Source organism: Neopelma chrysocephalum, unplaced genomic scaffold (genome assembly GCF_003984885.1).
Source record: "Neopelma chrysocephalum unplaced genomic scaffold, ASM398488v2 Primary Assembly neopelma1_96778, whole genome shotgun sequence".
NCBI lineage: Eukaryota > Metazoa > Chordata > Aves > Passeriformes > Pipridae > Neopelma > Neopelma chrysocephalum.
This window is the reverse complement of record NW_020925422.1, coordinates 1982582-1999135: the sequence shown is the minus strand read 5'-3', so window position 1 is coordinate 1999135 and position 16554 is coordinate 1982582. Positions and strand designations below refer to the sequence as shown.

The 16554-nt window shown below is 41.9% G+C and overlaps 1 protein-coding gene across 1 annotated transcript in view; it reads right to left on the bottom strand.

Moving 5' to 3' along the window:
- Positions 1-11466, bottom strand: part of MAMDC2 (MAM domain containing 2) — a 56977-nt gene extending 45511 nt beyond the window's left edge. Inside the window, exons 1-2 of the mRNA XM_027709429.1 lie at positions 11427-11466; positions 11177-11290 (exon numbers count right to left, since the gene is read on the bottom strand). Of these exons, the coding sequence (XP_027565230.1) occupies positions 11177-11290; positions 11427-11457 (145 nt within the window). The 5' untranslated portion in view covers positions 11458-11466. The remainder of the gene's footprint in view (positions 1-11176; positions 11291-11426) is intronic.
- Between the last annotated feature and the right edge of the window lie 5088 nt (positions 11467-16554).

The following is a 16554-nucleotide window of genomic DNA, read 5'->3' as shown; positions in this document are numbered from 1 at the left end:
AACACAAAATGATCTATCAAAAAGAAATAGCACAAAAGCAAAGCAACTATGGAAAGGTTAACTAACAGAAAAATGTCTAGCTGACCCAGCACATGAGTTCCCTGTTAGTAAGGTGTGATTGATCATGTAACTAACTTTATTTTTGGCTTCAACACTCACCAGCTGTGAAGTCTACTCCGAATTCATATTAAAACAAAAACTGATTACAGCTTTGCTTTTTAGCTACATGTGGTAGTCCAAACTACACATACCATTCATCTTATTTCCATATAAGACAACTTCACTGTGCAAAGTTCTCTCTTCTTTTTCAAACAAACTACAGTTCCTGCCCTAATTACTCTCCAGTTTGACACTTAGTTTAAAATAACCACTGGAAATGGCTATATTTAGAGAACAATCTTGTATTGGTATAAAGCCTCTCATGTTTCCACTCAAGCACACAAGAATATCCTTGGCCAGGAAAGAAAGCCCTTTGCAAAGGTCTTGTAAGAATTAAAATGCAAACCAATGACTATATAGGAACCAGCAAAGATTCATTTGTTTGAACTCCTCCTGCTTGTTAGTGAACCTTAACTAATCTCTAAAAAGCACAGCTTAGATTAGCATTGCCTAGATATATGGATGCACTTTTAAAAAACGTGTAAAAAAACCCTACTTGAAATTCCATAAGCAATATCTTAAAATGAAGCATTCATCTAGCTGCATGTAGGTTTTCAAGGATATATATGAAGATGTTAATAACTGGCTTGCTGACGGTAAGTACTGTGAAGCTCAATATGCAACTGCAGATGCAGATACTAAGCAAACCAGTATGTTGACACAGACTAGAAAAGAGACTTTATTCTGCACACTGACAGATTGTATCATTGTTTGTGTCCAGGAAATTACCATGTCTCTAAGACATATCTATATGGGAAGAAATGATCAAGTAAATCCAGTTTTATTAAATAAAATTATTGTTGCTATATTTGGTACACTTTAAAAATCCAGGTACCAGGATACTTGCATTTGCAGTTTGCATTTGCATGTGTACTCTAGCACTCAAGGCAGTTTTTACTTCCCTTTATAAGAACTTGGGAATTTACACAGGCACAAGTTAGTTTATGCTATGGAAAACCATAAACCACTGATCTTCTAATTACTGGAAAGGCCCCAGATTTGTTCACAGCTATGGGAGTAAACTGCTCTTAAGCTATAGCTCAAAGCCAGAGTAGTGTAAAAGCTCTTCATTTTCTTGCTGTCTGTATTGAGTAAATTTTCTGAATAGAACTGCTAAGGATGACATGAAATTTTTGGGCACTATAATGAAAAATTATTTACTGCAGAGTTAAAATATAAAAACAACGGCATTATTCCAGCTCTGTTACAGATTTTCACTGTTGTTCTACCATAATCATACAGAACAAAATTGGCTATCACCTGACACTTGGGTACTCAGATATGATTTTCCTGGGATAATAAATGTTTCAGTAAGATTGTGAAGCATGAAGAAATGTGTCACCAGGTCTCTGGTCTGCTGGTTCCAGCTCCTACTTACAGCTTGTAAATTATTGTGATTGATTGCCACAAGTGTTTACATGTCTACGGCGCAGAATACTTCACTGTGCACCAGGCACCTGGCACATGGGGGAAGGGGAGAAGAAGAGATTTGTTAAGAGCAGACAACAGCAATAAATACTGATGATGAACTGCATGTCAGCTTGAGAGTACATGGCTTGGGAGAATTAAGGACTCTATTTCCCAACCAGACGCAAAAGAGAGAGCACAGACATCTACATCTGTTTCATCACTTGCCTGAAACTATTCCTATGAGCTGAGAGTAACTCAGAGTCAATATCCATTCATTCATCTGCCTCCCTGCTGGCCCCAATAAACAACGATGCCAATTACTGTCAACTCCCTTGTATGGCCTAAAATGAACTCAACTCGCTTTGGCCAGACTGTGCTCTCAGTCAAGGAGATTCATTTGCAGAATGATCTGCCAAGAGTCATTAGATGGAGCACAAGTATTTTGCTAAAGCTTCCCCAGGATAACAACCATGTGTAAAACAGCACACATCAAAGACAAGTTTTCAAATAGAAATTAATCAAAAAAGTAAGAAATGACAAATAACAGATCATGTCACAAAATGCATCAGAGTACACTTTAACATATCTGCTTCCCATGAAATTCTTCAGCATGAGCATTAGAAAAAATTAGCTCCATGATAATGAAGCCCCAAAGGTACCATTAAGTTGCAGGTTCTCCATATCCTGCTAACAACAATTAAGAGATCATTCATCCAACAGGGGACCTACAACAAATGGTCATTTCTTCTCTTAAATTAAGGTGCAGAGATTTCATACATACTTACACATAAATGGACTCAGGCACTCAGGCGTGTAACATGTGACTATTCTGTTTCATTCTTGCTTTAAAAAGTACCAGAAATTCTCATGTTCTTCATTGTGATTGGAGATGTCTCTGAAAGACCTGCGGTAGAACTTTTTTAAAGCAGGCAATGAAAGGCAAGGCAAGGGAGGTGTAGGCAACTCAAGGCCAGACAGGGGAGTGGTAGGCAAGGCAAGGCAAGGAATGGAGGGCCACAGAATGGAAATGCAAGGTTGGGTAGGCAAGGCAAGGAAACGCAAGGGAGGACTAGGCAAGGGAAGGCCAGGAAGTTGTAGGTAAGGCCAGGCAAGGCCCAGAAAGAAAGGTATAGGCAAGTCAAGGCAGGGGATGGGTATGCACGGCAATACAAGGCAAGGGAGAGGTAGGCATTGCAAGGTAGAGGGGTAGGTAAGCAAGGCAAGGGAGAGAATCTGCTGAGGACTTCTAATGCAAGTGGTGCTTTGTGGATATTTATTGAAGTGTTTACAGAGTAAATCTAAACTTTGTATAGATGGAGTGCATTAACACACGGTCTTTACTATTACTATCAGAAAACAGGGAAGTCTTCTGCTTATTCACGGAGCAGGTAGGTTTTTCTGGCTTCCTTACCCTCCAGGCACAACATTTTGCTAAAAATGCATTTGCAATAGCATTTATCTAGACACCGCTGTCACGTAAAAGCCTGCTGACACCTTTCTGAACCATGAGTGACAGCCAAAGCAACAGACTCACAGTATTGATCAATTGTTAGAGATGTAACATCAAAAAAATAACGCAGAAAGAATCGTGTCTTGCTGATATCATCCAAGGAGTCTTTCTGCTGTGCCTTTTGCAACCGGACTTGTCTATCTCGCATTGGCCTCTTTAGCCACCAGCACGCTTGTAGCAAATGTGGGTAGAGTCCTTCCCAAATCTTCGTTCATGAAGCCTAGCCATGATGATGATGATGGAACATCAAAAAAATAAGAGAATCTGAAAGGTGGAGAATTACTTCCTTTGATAACTTTGTATAGTTTTGTATACAACAGCTGTAATCTGCCCTTCCATTTCTGTAGCTCTTTATGTATTTTTAATATGAAATACAGTTTGTGGCCCAGCTAATTTGAAAACACTTGTCAAGTCACAACAGAGCCTCCTAAAGTATTTTAGTGGTTTGCTAATTGAAAACTGTGAAGACTCTGTTTCCTAAAAGACTCTGGCTGATGTTTCAAATGGAAATCTAATTACCATGACTCATGGATATTTTCACAGTAGGACTCATAAAGTTTCAGAACAGAGCAAAGTGCTAGTAACATGTAGTTCATATTTTATTGGAGAATTTATCTATTTAAAACAGAATTCAAAGTACACTAAATTAATTACTCATACTATTCATACCACTAGGGTTGTCTAATATGCTGACCTTGAGCCACATTTGGCAAAAGAAAATGTGTTGGAGGAAAAGCTATATAATATAGAAGACACACTCTGTCAATCAAAGAACACTACATTGTAATGTAAAATTGTACGAATCTTTGGCTTGATTCTCACATGGACAAGAACTGTAATAATGATACTTGAATCTTTGGCTGCCTAGAACCACAAGGAAGGATGGTGCACAAGATGCTTACTCTTTTAAATGGAAGCAATACAATTGTTCAATTGAAGGATTATAAGCAATCAAAGCATTGTATAAAGTTACATGAATCACTGTGTTGGCCTTTTATCCGGCCTTTTGTAGCATTACTGCTACAAAGTAATATTAAGACAGTAAAAAAAATAAAGATTAAAGGAAAGCATCTCTAGCTTTTTTTTTTATAGCATATTTTCTTGAGATGTAACCATAGACTTGACTCCATCTGTAAGTTCAATCAGTTAAGTAATTATAGCATTGCTTGTACTATTCTTGCACACAATGGCTGGGGATTAGACATCTCAGAACGTAATATAATGGGAGAAATCAAAAAAAAGGGAACACAAAACAACTAATTGTAACTGGTTGGGGCTTATTTTTCAATAAGCTTTCCAATATTTCTACTTGATAGCATCCTATATAATAAGACTATTAGGACATTTGCAGGCTAATTCTATTAAAATTTTGAACAGTCAGTACCATGTGCAAGGTGAACAAGTCTATTTACTAACAGAAATACTCCTGAAGTGTCTGTGGTCACCCTTTCAGCAAAAGTGCAAGCTTACTTTTCCTCACTACAGATCTTGAGTCATATTAGATCTTGACCAAAATTTATACTGAAAATTGGCAGTGCTGAAAATACCTTCCCCTCCCTTCAAAAAATGAACTGGCAAATGATTTGCTTTCTTCTTTATTTTCAAGATGATTACACATGTAGTGTAATAAGTGCAATGACCACAAAGTACTGCCTGATAGCACTTTTACTCATATAAAAATTCATGCTATGCATGCATCCTGAAATTCCTAAAAGAAACTTTAGTTCAGTTCATTTGCATCTTTCATTCTTTTTCAGAAAGCTGAAAATATTTTTAGCAGTTTTCAGCAAGTGATTTGCATGTCTGTACTTGAATTTTAGTAAACTTCAACAACATTTGCAAGGCCAGGGGTGACATGCAAGTTATTTGTTTGACTGAGGTGACTTGGCCTCCATCACCACTCCCAAACACTCTTTTGCCCTCCTATAGTTTTTTCATCTTTTTTTTTTTCAAATTCTAATGGTAAGTCTTTTTTCAGGTTTTTTTTTCATGCAAAACAAAGTCCAGCCTATTGTCAAAAGCAGCAGGTATATTCAGTAAATGGGAAGCCATCCTCCCTCTCTTGTGACCAAACTCCATGGCTCAGTGTAAAATGCACTACAGTAGTTGCTGACTCTCTAAGCACTGAATCACTAACAGCTGTATGTGAAAATACACTTATGAGAATGTTCCTATCCTGTGGAGGGAAGGAATGCTTTGAAACTCATCTCTTATTCAGTGACCCACCAATAAGAATTTAGTCTTTCTTTGTTCCCCTGCTGCAAATGGAAAGCCTAGACTTATCAGAAGTGTCATCATGTATGGGCAGCTGCTGATGAAGCCCTCCATGGACACAAAGTGCTCTTGGCTATCTTTTTTTTGCACAAGACCTGACTCTGAAGCTGAGGAAAAAATATGCTAATAACTGTAATTTGGGCATAGTTCAAAAAAACTGCTATTGCCCAGAAACTTAGGATGAAATGTCAGATTTCATACTGGGATCAGCAAGACAAGGGATAGGCTGGAGCGGGTTAGAATGCTACTCACAAATGGTAAAACTACTAATCTGCTGACAGACTGAACAGGAAAACAGCAAGAAGAAATGAGTTGCTAACACAAGAGTAGTGGTTGACTAGTCAAAGCAGAGTGTACAGGAGAAATGGTACCTGAAGTGAAGGAAAATAAGAACGTGATAACCTAAACGTACCAGAAATGTGTGAGTCAGCCTTTCCTTCCCCTCTCCTTGGGAATGACTAGGAAGGACAATTGTCACTCCAAATTCAATTAGTTTGGCCAGGAAGACCAACATCTTAATAATCAGGTCAAGGCAAAACAGAACTGTGTGCCACCTCTAAGGGTTTTTACCCTCCATCAGACAGCATTCAGTGCAGAGAAGTCCAGGCTACATGTTTAGAAGACCCAAACCCATAAGCTCCCACATCAGGGTGAATTTTTCAGCTGAAACCTTGGCTGCAAATAAGCACTGTGGTATGCCAGCCTGGTTCTGCTGCAGCTAGGTACGAGCTGGTGCAAGTCTCCTTGACTCCCAAGTGCACAGTTACCACGAACATGAGATCACTTGTCTCATCTTACCAGTTGTACAAAGTCAACAGTGTTATGCCCTTTTTTATATTTTCAAACTGTGTACTTCCCTATGTACAGGAAAGTGCTGCAGATAGATGGAAAGAAAATTAACACTTCAAATGCGATAAATTATTTGCCTGTAGGTTTGTATCTGAGCATGACACAGCACACATCAGACGTGAACTGTGCTTGCTGTGACACAAAATCTAGGATCACCAATTATTACCTGCTTCATGACTATGTGTATTACAATCGAATGATGTGACATTCAAGATGAAAGAGCTCAGGTCAAAAGAGGTCAGTTTTAAGTCATATGGCACAGCTGTAAATATGAGCTATTTTAATGGTATGCAAGCAATGTTTAGATTTGAGATTCCTTATGCTGCTGCCCTCATGCCTGACTTATCTGGTGGCCTGCATTAGCTGTCCTGTCTCTTTAAAGTATTTTCCATACATTTTGAAGTGTAGCTATGTGATAAGTATGTCCCAAAAGACAAACCGAAGCTTCCTGAAACTGTTGTTAGTGATGTTGCTTGCTTACCTGCTTACCATAATCTGTTACCTGATGGATGCCTGTTTGGAGTGTATCACAGGAACAGTGTTTTGGACTAATGTGGCAAAAGCAGGCAAACTTTAAGGATAAGAAAATAACGCTATGTTTGCATATAATGTAATCTACTACATCACTCATCTGAATGAAATCTATTTCTTTTTAAGGATGATAGGTGCATACGGCTGTATCAACGACCAGTTATAACCTCAGTGTTTCAATGACACAAAACTCATTAAGCAGTGCATGGGCATATTTAACAAGGATCACTTGTTTTTTGGAGCACATTGCTAATATAAACAATCTCTCTTTCCTACAGTGTGCCGTGGTAATAGACAAATTTCTTATCTAGCATTTCAATCCAGGCAAGCAGCTGCAGCATAGCAAACTCCATCAGGGCAGACTTGAGCTGATAGCCCAAGTGCACATTATTTTTAGCTCTGTTAAACTGGTCCCTGTCAGAATGAAGGGCAATGTAAAACACAGAAAAGACATGCCATAGTTATTTTGTCTAATGAAATTTATCTATAATAATACTGTGAGCGAGATGTTCTTACAGCCAGGTTATGGCCAGCTCTGTGCTAGGCAGGGCTAGGAGGAAAGCAAAAAATGCCTGAATCCAACAGTCCAGAATGGCTGCAATTGACATAAGGATGTGTGTCCTCCTGCCATTTCAAGTGGGTCTGCATGGCTTTATTTATCCGTCTACTTAGGATTACTGCCTATTATTACATGCAGTATCTTCCTTTGTTTCGAAGATCATTTTGCATTTACAAAGCACGTGTGACCTCTGAAATAAATGTGCAATTTCGATGAAGAAAATCTCAAGATTATTTGATGAAACCTTATCCTACAAAGCCTGACAGCATGTATTAAAATTAACTAGGTATCTCCTTTGCCACACATATGCTGCCCACACAGAAGTAAATTCCTGTGGAAATCTGCCACTATGCAAAGCTTTGTGCCTCAAAATAACTGGACATGAACTCATGCTAAATATACCTGCAGGTGTTAGTAGAAGCAACATGGTATTCAAGCTTCTCAACTACCTCTAATTATCACAGTAGTGATGAATATAGATACAGTTTCTAAATTTCCTATCCACTAGTTGGGCCCAAGGAGTTTGATCTTTGTCTCATATTCTGAGCTGGATTTTTAAAAATAAATTATCTGTTCAGAGGCATCATGAGTGCAAGAATATTTGTGGGAGCATGCCTACACCTCTGAAGTTAAAATGGACCGCTGACAGCTTCATTTATGTGCACTAGCAAATCACTTAAAACTTTCAGATCTTATCACTGGTCACAGGCAAACTCATCTGTTCCTCATCAGATTTCAGAACCAGGATTACCTGATGATGTTCTTTTCCTCAGTAACAACATTACTGTGTTTCTTGTGTAGCTAGTATCCTACAAACACCTTCATGAAGCACAACACGTTTCCATGGAATTCCTCAGCTTACATTGAAAACAGAACTGGCACGTTAGGAAACATGCTGCCTCAAGCATGGTGCTGTATTTACCCAGCCTGCACCATAACCTCAGCTAGGTGTGCCTCTCAGTCATAGGTAAGCTCACAAGAAATTTATATCCTCAGTTGTTTCTATATTTTACATTTTTCTTTGCACGGTGTTTATCATTATAATTCCAAAAATGCAAACACTGGCCTAGCAGGTAAGAGACTCAAAAAGCTCACAGTTAAAAAGAGCACCTTGGTGTTTATACTTGAAGGCCCTATTCCTGAATTCAGAGTCATGTGAGACAGCTTGAGGCTTACACAGGATTTCAGTGAAGCAGGAGTTTATGAGAGCACTGCAAGGTGCCTGAATTGTTTCTTATGCAGCTGGTATCCTACAACCACCCACTTCCTAGGGCTTGATTTGCCACTCTTGAGTAAACCAGTAAAGAGGGAAACAGCTAATTATTTTAGCATTTAATATTTTCTTAGGATTTTTCTTTTGTACTTGACTAAAATGGGCCCTGAAATGCCCACTTCAGCTAAAAAATAAAAATATTTTCAATTATAAAAATCCTAAAATCTTGTATCCTAGAACTACCAGAACACTAAAGAGAAGCCAGAAACATTTCAAAAAGCAGTTGAACCTTAGAAACCTGTTCATTTAAGTGGGAATGTGTAGCTATAAACAGAGGTGAAACTTAAGTCTCACACTTCCTTTCTGTGCCTAGCTCATCAGAAGTTATTGGCATCCTTGGCAACTGAGCAAAAAACTTTCAAGTATGGAGTGGAAATTGCTGGGCACAGTTTTACTTATATTTACATCACCTTGACAGTTTGGCACAAGACCACACTATTGAGAGATTTATAAGAAGAAAGAACTCACTGCAAGTCAGATAATCCCTATAAGAGATCTGTCGAATATTACTATGAACATGAATATTACAAATAATATTTTAAAACAATAAAGCAACTTTGAAGTAATGCAAGGAAAAGGTGCAACAATTCAAAGCTAAGCTGCCTCTCCCATCCTTAACTTTCTCTGTTGTCCCAGTAAATTACCACATGTACATACACTGACCAGCAAATGCCAGGACCCCGTGCTGGCAAAAGGAGCATGGTTTTATGAGACAAATAAATGAAAGAGCACCTAAGGAAGACTAGTTTTGCACACCTGCTGTGTAGAATTGGATGAACTATTTTCAACTAGATTTAGTTATGACTATGTGAATGTATTTCTGAAGAGACTTTCTGTGCCAAATATTTGCATGGAATTACTTGCTATGATTAAATTACAGAATGTGGGAAACTGTTTATAAGGGAAATGCTGACAGAACTATGCCTATTAAGACAGCTGATATATCACATATCTTCCCAGAGTATGACAGTCCAGTTATATATCTCTGAAAATAAGATAAGCAATGACAGAAGCTGTGCAGCCATGGGTATGCTTATGGTTGCACAGAAAAGTCAAACCACAACAACCAAAATTGTGTTCCGTGGACCAAAAAAAGCAGGCTGCTGATCCTAATCTCAGATAAAACTTGTTTCTTGAAGCACTGTAGCATGGATGTGCACAACATGATGTACATCCATTTTGGTAGGTATTACTCCCAGCATCTCACAGTCCCTTGGAGCTGAATCAATACCACTACCATATGGCTCCCTGTCAATCCCAAGGAAGTCAGTGTTGCTTCACAGATCAGTGGATTAAGAGGACATGATGTTAAGAGGCATAGCTGGGATAGCAAAGATGGTTACTAAATTTCCACTAGTATCTTCAAAAATACAGGAAAATCTATGTATATTTAAATAAATAAATAAATAAATAAATAAATAAATGCATATAAAATAAATAAATAAACAAATAAGATTAAAAGTAAGTATTACAGTTATGACATCCTTGAAGGCTTTTCTGAGCACTCTTTGTACATTCTTAAAGTCTAATGATCAATATAAAAATTAACAATTAAGATGATTTATTTTGCATATGTTAGAACTGGGTACAAAAAAAAAGCTTTTTTTATGAACTGAGTGGAATGAAAAAACTAGACCAGCCAGTTTTGAATGGAGCACTGATGAGGGATAGTGAGGAGGTGACTATCTCTTTGTATCTGTACTCACGTCTTCATTATTCTTGACACCTGTTTCAGAAAACTGTTTTAAAAACTTTAAAAACACATACTCCCTTTTACTGTGTGAGCACAACTTTCACTTCATGAATTACATAGTGGTGAAAATATAAGCAAAGCTAAATTATTTTGTCACTCAGTTATAACGATGCTGTATTTATTTTTGTTCAGTTTTTGTATGTTCACGTAGATGCTGTCAAAAATTGGAGTCTACACTAAAAACTTACCAAGTAGGAGTTACAGGTGCATGGAAATTCTGTGCAGTGACTGGATTTTGTTCTCTCTTTCAATGTCAGTAAGTCTTATAAACTCTAATACAACTTACTGACAGACCAACGCTTAACTTTTTCCTGTTGAACTGTAGGTACCATAAAACAGAGAAAAGTCTTAATTGAACATGTTGTAAAGATGCTCTTGTCAAAAATTGTCTCCTACCCTGAAAATGCCTCTGCTTTTGGTGTAGAAACACAAAATATATTTAGAAAAAAAAAATAACGCAGCTTAACAGGAATGTGTCAGATGTGGGGTTTTTTTCACGAAGAGGATTTGATAAAAGACACCTTTTCCCAACAGAAAGTGGAGGACAAAGGAAGAAATGAGACTTCTGAAGGTATCCTGGAGAGACCTGTGCCGGGGGGTGCAGACACCTCCCCGCACCGCCCGCCCATCACCAGCTGTCAGGGGACTGATACCCACAGACCGAAACAGTACGAGAGGTATTCAATTCCCTGAGAAACTCGAGCAGCACGGCACACCCGGGAGCAGCGGCACCACGGGATGCCGGGGTGACTCCACCCGGGGGGCGGCGGCAGCTCCTGGAGCGGGGCTGTACCCCCGCGTGGAAATGAAATGTAGGTGCGGGGGGAGCTGCACGGCCGGGGGTGGCAGTGCTCTCACCTTCCCCGTGCAGCGTCCAGGGCAGATGCGCGTAGTCCCACTGGTATCCGCAGGCGCTGTCCTCGAAGGCGCACGACCCGGGGGAGAGCAAGGCCGCCCCGGCGAGCCGCAGAGCTGCAAGAACAAAGCGAGCCCCAGTCACGGCGCGCCCGGCCCGGGGGCCGACGCCCACCCCAGAGCAGCCCCAGAGCGCGCCCACCGCTCCCGGGAGGGCGGGCGGCGCCGAGGCGCGGCCCCCGGGGGCTCTTACCGTGCACGGCGAGGAGGCAGAGCCGCAGCATCTTTCGCGCCGGAGGAGCGGGGCCGGCGGCGGGAGCGGGGCTGAGGCGGCCGCCCCGGGTCGGGGTGTGAGCGGGGCTGAGCGGCCCCGGCGGGGCGCAGCGAGAGCGGCCGCGGGAGGCAGGACGGGGGCGGGGAGGGCCCGGGGCACCGCGGGTGGGCGGCCCGTCCCACCCCCGTCCCGGAGCGGGTCGGCCCCGGCCTGTCGCCCGAGACCGGCGTGGCTGGGGCTGGAGTGCCCTCCAGGGTGGGGAGACCGCCGCCCCTGCGGGCAACCCACCGAAGTGCATCAGCCCCCTCGCAGTGAAAATATGCTTTTCTTATTTTAAGTGGATTTTCACGTGCTTCCGCTTGTGCCCAATGCTTTGTTCCCGTCACTGGATACTGCCGAAGGACCTGGCTCTGTATGATGTACTCCCCGTCAGGTGCCGGTACACAGTAGTAAGATGCCCACTCAAACCCATCTGCCGAGGACAAAGGGGCTCACACCCCACCAAGGCTACTGTGCTACCACAACTTGCCCTGCTGTCCTTCCCAGCCACAAAACTTGCCCTACCAGAGGACCATGGTAGGGTAGCCAGCAGGAGCTGCTGAGGCTGTAGTTAGTAGGTTTCAGGATAACTCAGGAAGGCGCCGTAGGAGGTCTCCAGCCTAAACCCTGCCGAAAACACAGCCAGCTTTGAGCTCAGACCAGGTTGCTCAGGGATTTATCCAGTTGGGATTTAATAACCTCCAAGGCTCCTGACGGCACAGCCTCTCAGGGCCCTGGCTCTGGTACTGGGCTGTCCTTGTGGGGAAAACATTTCTTCCTTACAGGTGCTATGAATTTCCACTGTTTCAGCTGTGCTACTGCCTCCCACTCTCCACTCATGCACCACTCTGACAGCTGTGTTTTCTGTGTCTCCCTCCTGTCCATACCAAGACTGCAGCTGGGTGACCCCAAAGTCTTCTCTCTTCCCAGCTGAACCAGACCTGGTCCTGAAGCCTCTCCTCACAGGACAGCGTCTCCAGCCCCATTGTCTCTGCGACCTCCTCACCTCCCACTAGTTTGTCAGTCATTCTTGTGTTGGGGACCCAACCTGGAGGCAGTACCAGACAGGGGCTGGCTGGGGCCAAGCAGGAGATGGTCCCTGCACTTCTCTGGCTCGTGGGGCTGTGTCTTACTGACATCACTCCAGGCATCACTACCCCTCTTGTCTGCCCAGGCACACGATCTGCTCCAGCTCAGTTCAGTGCCCACCAGTGCCCAGGACCATCCCTCACAGCTGCTCTCCAGCACTACCAGCCCCAGCCTGTATCTCTGCCAGGCCCTGCCTTCCAGTTGCTGGGCTCAACAATTGTCTGTATTGAATTTAATGAGTTCCTTGTTGGCCTTTGTTCATAATGCCCCTCAATAGCAGTCCTGCCACCAGCATATCTGCTGGTCCCCACATCTGGTGTCATCTGAAAACTTGACATGTTTGCCCTCTGTTCCCACCTCCAGGTCACATCTAGCAGCTAAGCCCATGTAACATAGTCTAAAGCCCCTATCCTCCCTGTTCAATGGTTTTGCATTCATTTTGTCTTGCTTGCTTCAGCAACTGTGCAACACAGTTTCCCATTGGGAAAACCTAGCTGTCCTGAGGATTCCTCAGAGCAACCCAAGGTAAACTCACTTCAGCCATGCTTTTGAGTAATCATCTAAACTGAATGATGGTAGAGTGAGAAATTTGAACAGCTCACTTCCTGAAAATGTCCTTCAAAGTTACAAAAGTAACCAAGAGGATGCAGGATGTCAGAACCTTTTTGGTGGACTATTTTGATAACCACCTTCTAGTGATTCATGAGCTCCAGGAAAACAAAAACTGCTTTAATTTTAAACAAAAACTGCTTTAATTTATGCCAGCTAAACTCTTCTTAATTATAACATGTAGTCTTATTTCTCAATTTTCTTGGAGTCTGAATTAAAATTTGCTTCTCATGGAAATGTATGGTCTAAGTACAATCACTGGCATTAATATTAGATCATTTGGTAAGGCCGTATCAGGGAAATACTAAGAACAGATTAGTACAGAACAGCTACATAGACTATTTCTTCAGCCATTATGAGTAAATGTGCTCTTTGTACAAGAGCCCACATATGTTTCAGTTATTTGGCCTTATTTTTTCATAATTTTAGCAAATTTTGGCATGCATCAAAAGTCTTAACAGGTTTCCAAAGTTACTGTGACACTCACTGAGTTTTCTAATTCCCAAATGACCATGATGTAACCTCTTAATATACTTTGGATATTACTATTCCTGAATCCCATGTAGCGTCTAGAACTTTTCCCCATGAATTGATGTAGGCACTGCATCTAGTCAGCTGTGCTGACAGTGTTCGTAATACCTTGTATGATTGCTCTAGCCCTTACCCAATTACCCAGTTCAGGTTTTGCCAGTGATAAGTTTTGGCTGACAGATTTTATTGTGCTTTGGGAGGAGGTGGTTTATAATATCAGATTAACCATGTACATGATCTGCCTCTGCAATAATGACTCCCAAATGTGTTTGATTTGGAAGGCATTAGTTTGCACACAGAACAGACTCTGTGTTCTCATGGGGAGGATATGCTTGCTAGCTTTTGGGAACAATAGAGAATGGTTCATGGAATATCCTGTCATCTGCATGAAGTTATTCAAGGTTTGTTGGTTTGTTTGTTTGTTTGTTTGAAGGGGTTTTTTGGTGTGTGTATTCCTTGTGCATAAGTAACACATCCTTAATTTCAGTCACTCCATCGTAGGACTAGAGTAGCACCTACCTTGGAGATACCCACTGGCAATTTAATTTTTAATTGGAAATTCCTTTAGTTTCCCACAAAACATAAAAATATTTGCATCCCTTATTCATGGATTTACACAGTCACATTCTGAGGTTTCTTGCTCAGATAATCAGATGACACAAAATCTGCTGCCATAGTTCACTTTCCAAAACTCTTTGTTCCCTTCCCTTTCCCATAGGAATAATGTATACAACAAAGTGCCTTGTACCTGGCTCTGTCGTTCAGCTGTACCCTTTGCTGTATTCAGAATTTGTACAGAATACACATACAGCATACTGAATTTGCAGCTCTTTGTTTCTCTTTCACCTAAGAGCCAAAAATTATAGAAGCATATAATGACTTGGGTTGGAAGGGACCTTCAAACACCAGGTAGTTCCAACCCCTCTGTCATGGGCAGGGACAACTTCTATTAGACCAGGTTGCTCAGAGCTCCATCCAACCTGGCCTTGAACACTTCCAGGATGGGGCATCCACAGCTTCTCTGGGCAACCCATGCCATTGTACCACCACCCTCTTAGTGAAGCATTTCTTCCTAATATCTATTCTAAACCTGCCCTCCTTCAGCTTAAGACCATTCTCCCTTCTCCTATCACTATGTGTCCTTAAAAGCAAAAAGTTCCTCACTAGCTCTCTTGTAGACCCCTTTAGGTACTGGAACATGCTCTAAGGTCTCCCTGGAGGCTTTTCTTCTCCAGGCTGAACAGCCTCAACTCTTTCAGCCTGTCCTCACAGAAGAAGTGATTATCTTTTTATCCCTCCTCTGCACTCACTCTAGCAGGTCCATGTTCTTCTTATGCTAGTGGTCCCAGAAATGGACTCAGTACTGCAGGTGAGGTCTCACAAGAGCAGAGTAAAGGGTCAGAATCACCTCTGTTGACCTACTGGCCACAATGCTTTTGATGCAGCCCAGGATGGGGTTGATTTTCTGGGCTGCGAATGCACATTGCTGACTCATGTCCAGTCTCTCATCCACCAACACCCCCAAGTCCTTCTCCCTAGGACTGTTCTCCGTCCATTCTCTGCCCAGCCTATATTTGTGCTTTGGATTGCCCCAACTCACATGCAGGACCTTGCACTTCTCCTTGTTGAACTTCATGAAGTTGGCACAGGCCCACCTCTCAGACCTGTCCAGGTTCCTCTGGATGGCATCCCTTCCCTCCAGCGTGTCAACTGCACCACACAACTTGTCAAGGGTGCACTTAATCCCATCATGTCCATGTCACCAACAAAGGCATTAAAGAGCACCAGTCCCAACACTGACCTCTGATGAATGCCACATGCCACTGGTCTCCAGCTGGACATTGGGACGTTGACCGCAATTCTTTGAGTGTGACCAATTCCTTACCTACTATGTGGCCCATCAAATCTGTCTTTCCAATTTAGAGACCAGGATCTCACGTGGGACGGTGTCAAATGCTTTTTTAACCTTCGATCATACTCCTCTAGCAGCATCCCAGCTGGATTAAAACAGCATGTACACAAACCTTACCACACACAGTAAAACCAGGAAGTTAGTGTATTTTCCAGTGAATCACTTCCCTATCATGTAGCCTGTGGATCTAGTGTGCCCAGAAAAACTTTCTGAATGTCCATGAACATATTCTCTGCTTTTCCAAAGGACAGATGCCAGGCTTCTCTGGATACATCTGGCAAAGAAAAGAAGTGACAAAAATATCTGTCAGATCATTTACTCTCAGATAATGGAAAATCTTTCCCCTTTTAGAAACTCTTTCAATTCATATGGGTCTTTAATGAAACCAGTGGTTGTGATCAGCATGGGTACCTTCATTTTGTGTGGGATTTTTTTTCCAGTTTGACCTGTGGCTTCCAGAACAAGAAGCCTGCCAACCCCTTCTTTAAGTTTCACTTCCAGAGAAAGTGGAAGAGAACAAGCATCCCAGAAGCAAGGGCTCCCTCAACTCTGCTCTGAAGTCTGTTGAAAGCTGCATTATTGCCTCAAAAAAGTTCTCAAAATCTTCCTCTACTGTGTGGGTGGCCCATTGCATCTTCTTCTACAAGGAATGTTCTGCCCTGATGAGATCCAGAACTTGGTTCATTTTTAACTCGGTTTATGCCCTGATTTTACTAGAAGTTTTATATTTCAGCTTTGTTTTTTTACGTCATAGACTCCTTGGGTAGTTTCTTGCAGAGCGTCCTGCATCAGACATCAGTCACAAGCTAGTCCTTTCTCAGGGATTTGACTCATCCCAAAATGCAAAACTGGCTCTCTAGCCACAGGTGTGTCATAAACTTTATGGCTGTTATATCTTCTTTTGCATTCTCTGCTAAAAAAAGATAG